Below are 1590 nucleotides of genomic sequence, written 5' to 3'. Positions count from 1 at the left end.
CAGTTTTGTTTTAAATGTCAAGTGCAGTAGTACTTCCCCAACCTACTTTTTTTTTTTTGGAGGCCTGGATTTGGCCTGAGTATCTCGGTTCGAACCAGTGGAAATTGAACCTCCCTGCATTTTTTTTTTTTTTTTTTTTTCCTGTGGAACCGGGGATTGAACTCAGGCCCTTGCGCTTGCCAGGGAAGCGCTTATTCCTCTGAGCCATCTCCCTAGCCCCCGCAACTTACTTTTGTTGATAGATTTTTTCTCTCTATCTGAATTGTTCACTCAAGGCAGTATAGAGCACTTAAGTTTCCTAGAGACATTAGATATCACTTAAACAGTTTTCAACAACACAGAATACTTAATTTACAGGGCAAACAGCTTTCACTTAGTATTAAATAAGGCTCATCGTATGTGCTTTATATATATGTGTAATATATTTTTTTCCCCTTTGTATTACATTCCCCAACTTGCCAGTAACCATGTGAGGTCCTGACATGCTCTTAACCTTTATCACCTAAGGTTTTTTGTTTTTTGTTTTTAATTTTAGGAAGGGTCTATAGGGTGTTGAGGGTCTCACTACTAGATTGGATTTTTAGTAATTGTGATTGCCTGTTACAGCCTCTCAAGAGCTGGGATTACAGACTTGTGCCATCTGCCCAGCCGTCTCAGGGCCCCAGGGGTGGGGCCAGGTGGAACCCTGTCCCCAAGCAGACGCTTTAATCCCCTGAGCTATTTGGCCTGCCCTGCCACCTAAACTTTTTATTAGGTCTCTTGTACAGATATTTGTGTTGTGATAATGGATAATTTTAATCAAGGCTCCCCCCACTTTTTTTTTTTTTTTTCCAATGCTGAAGATTAAATCTAGAGCTCAAGGAGAGCTGCATCCCTAGTTCTTTTTTATTTTTTTGTATGTGACACAGGGTTTCACTAACTTGTTCAGGCTAGCCTGAAACTTGGGAGATCCTTTGTCTTTTTAAAAAGGGGGGGGCCTGCCCCTTAGCTCAGTTCTTTAAGTGGCTGCTTCAACAAAGCAGTCAGGCTCAGGTTGCTGTGGTTCCGATCCCCAGAACTCAAAAGACAGCCAAACCTGCCCTGAAGGCATTCGGAGCAAAAAAAAAAAAAAATTATTGGTACCTTTTAGATGTGCACAATGATAAACTTCATCTTATGGAATTTGTATGTACTATATGTGTCTCTCCCCTGCCCCCATTTTCTCCCTTCCCTTCAACTCCTCATTTACAAACTGGTAGTCCTTCTGTCCTGTACTCCTCTGTAGCTTAGATTAGGGGTGTTCTCCATTGTGTCCTTTTTTTCCCCCCCTTATTGGTGAAGGATTGAATTTGTTCAATGGAATCCAATTGATAAATGGTATTTATTACTGAAATTTCTAATTTTTTTTTTTTAATTTTAGGAGAGGAAACCAACACATCAGACCAACAAAATGAACCCCAGTTAGGTCTGAAAGACCAGCAGGTTCTAGATGTGAAGAGCTATGCATGTCTTTTTTCAAAGAGCATTGAGACTTTGAGAGTTCATTTAGCAGAAAAAGGAGATGGAGCTGAGCTCATATGGGATAAGGTTTGTTTTGAAAATGTGTTTTTT

The 1590-nt window shown here is 40.3% G+C and overlaps 1 protein-coding gene across 1 annotated transcript in view; it reads left to right on the top strand.

Moving 5' to 3' along the window:
• The window catches only part of Uba2 (ubiquitin like modifier activating enzyme 2), a 53505-nt gene that overhangs the window by 27661 nt on the left and 24254 nt on the right, over positions 1-1590 (top strand). Inside the window, exon 7 of the mRNA XM_023721448.1 lies at positions 1400-1566. Coding sequence (XP_023577216.1) covers positions 1400-1566 — 167 coding nt within the window. The remainder of the gene's footprint in view (positions 1-1399; positions 1567-1590) is intronic.

Source organism: Octodon degus, unplaced genomic scaffold (genome assembly GCF_000260255.1).
Source record: "Octodon degus isolate 3935 unplaced genomic scaffold, OctDeg1.0 scaffold00083, whole genome shotgun sequence".
NCBI lineage: Eukaryota > Metazoa > Chordata > Mammalia > Rodentia > Octodontidae > Octodon > Octodon degus.
The sequence above is the reverse complement of the archived record's forward strand: the minus strand, read 5'-3'. Positions and strand labels throughout refer to the sequence as shown.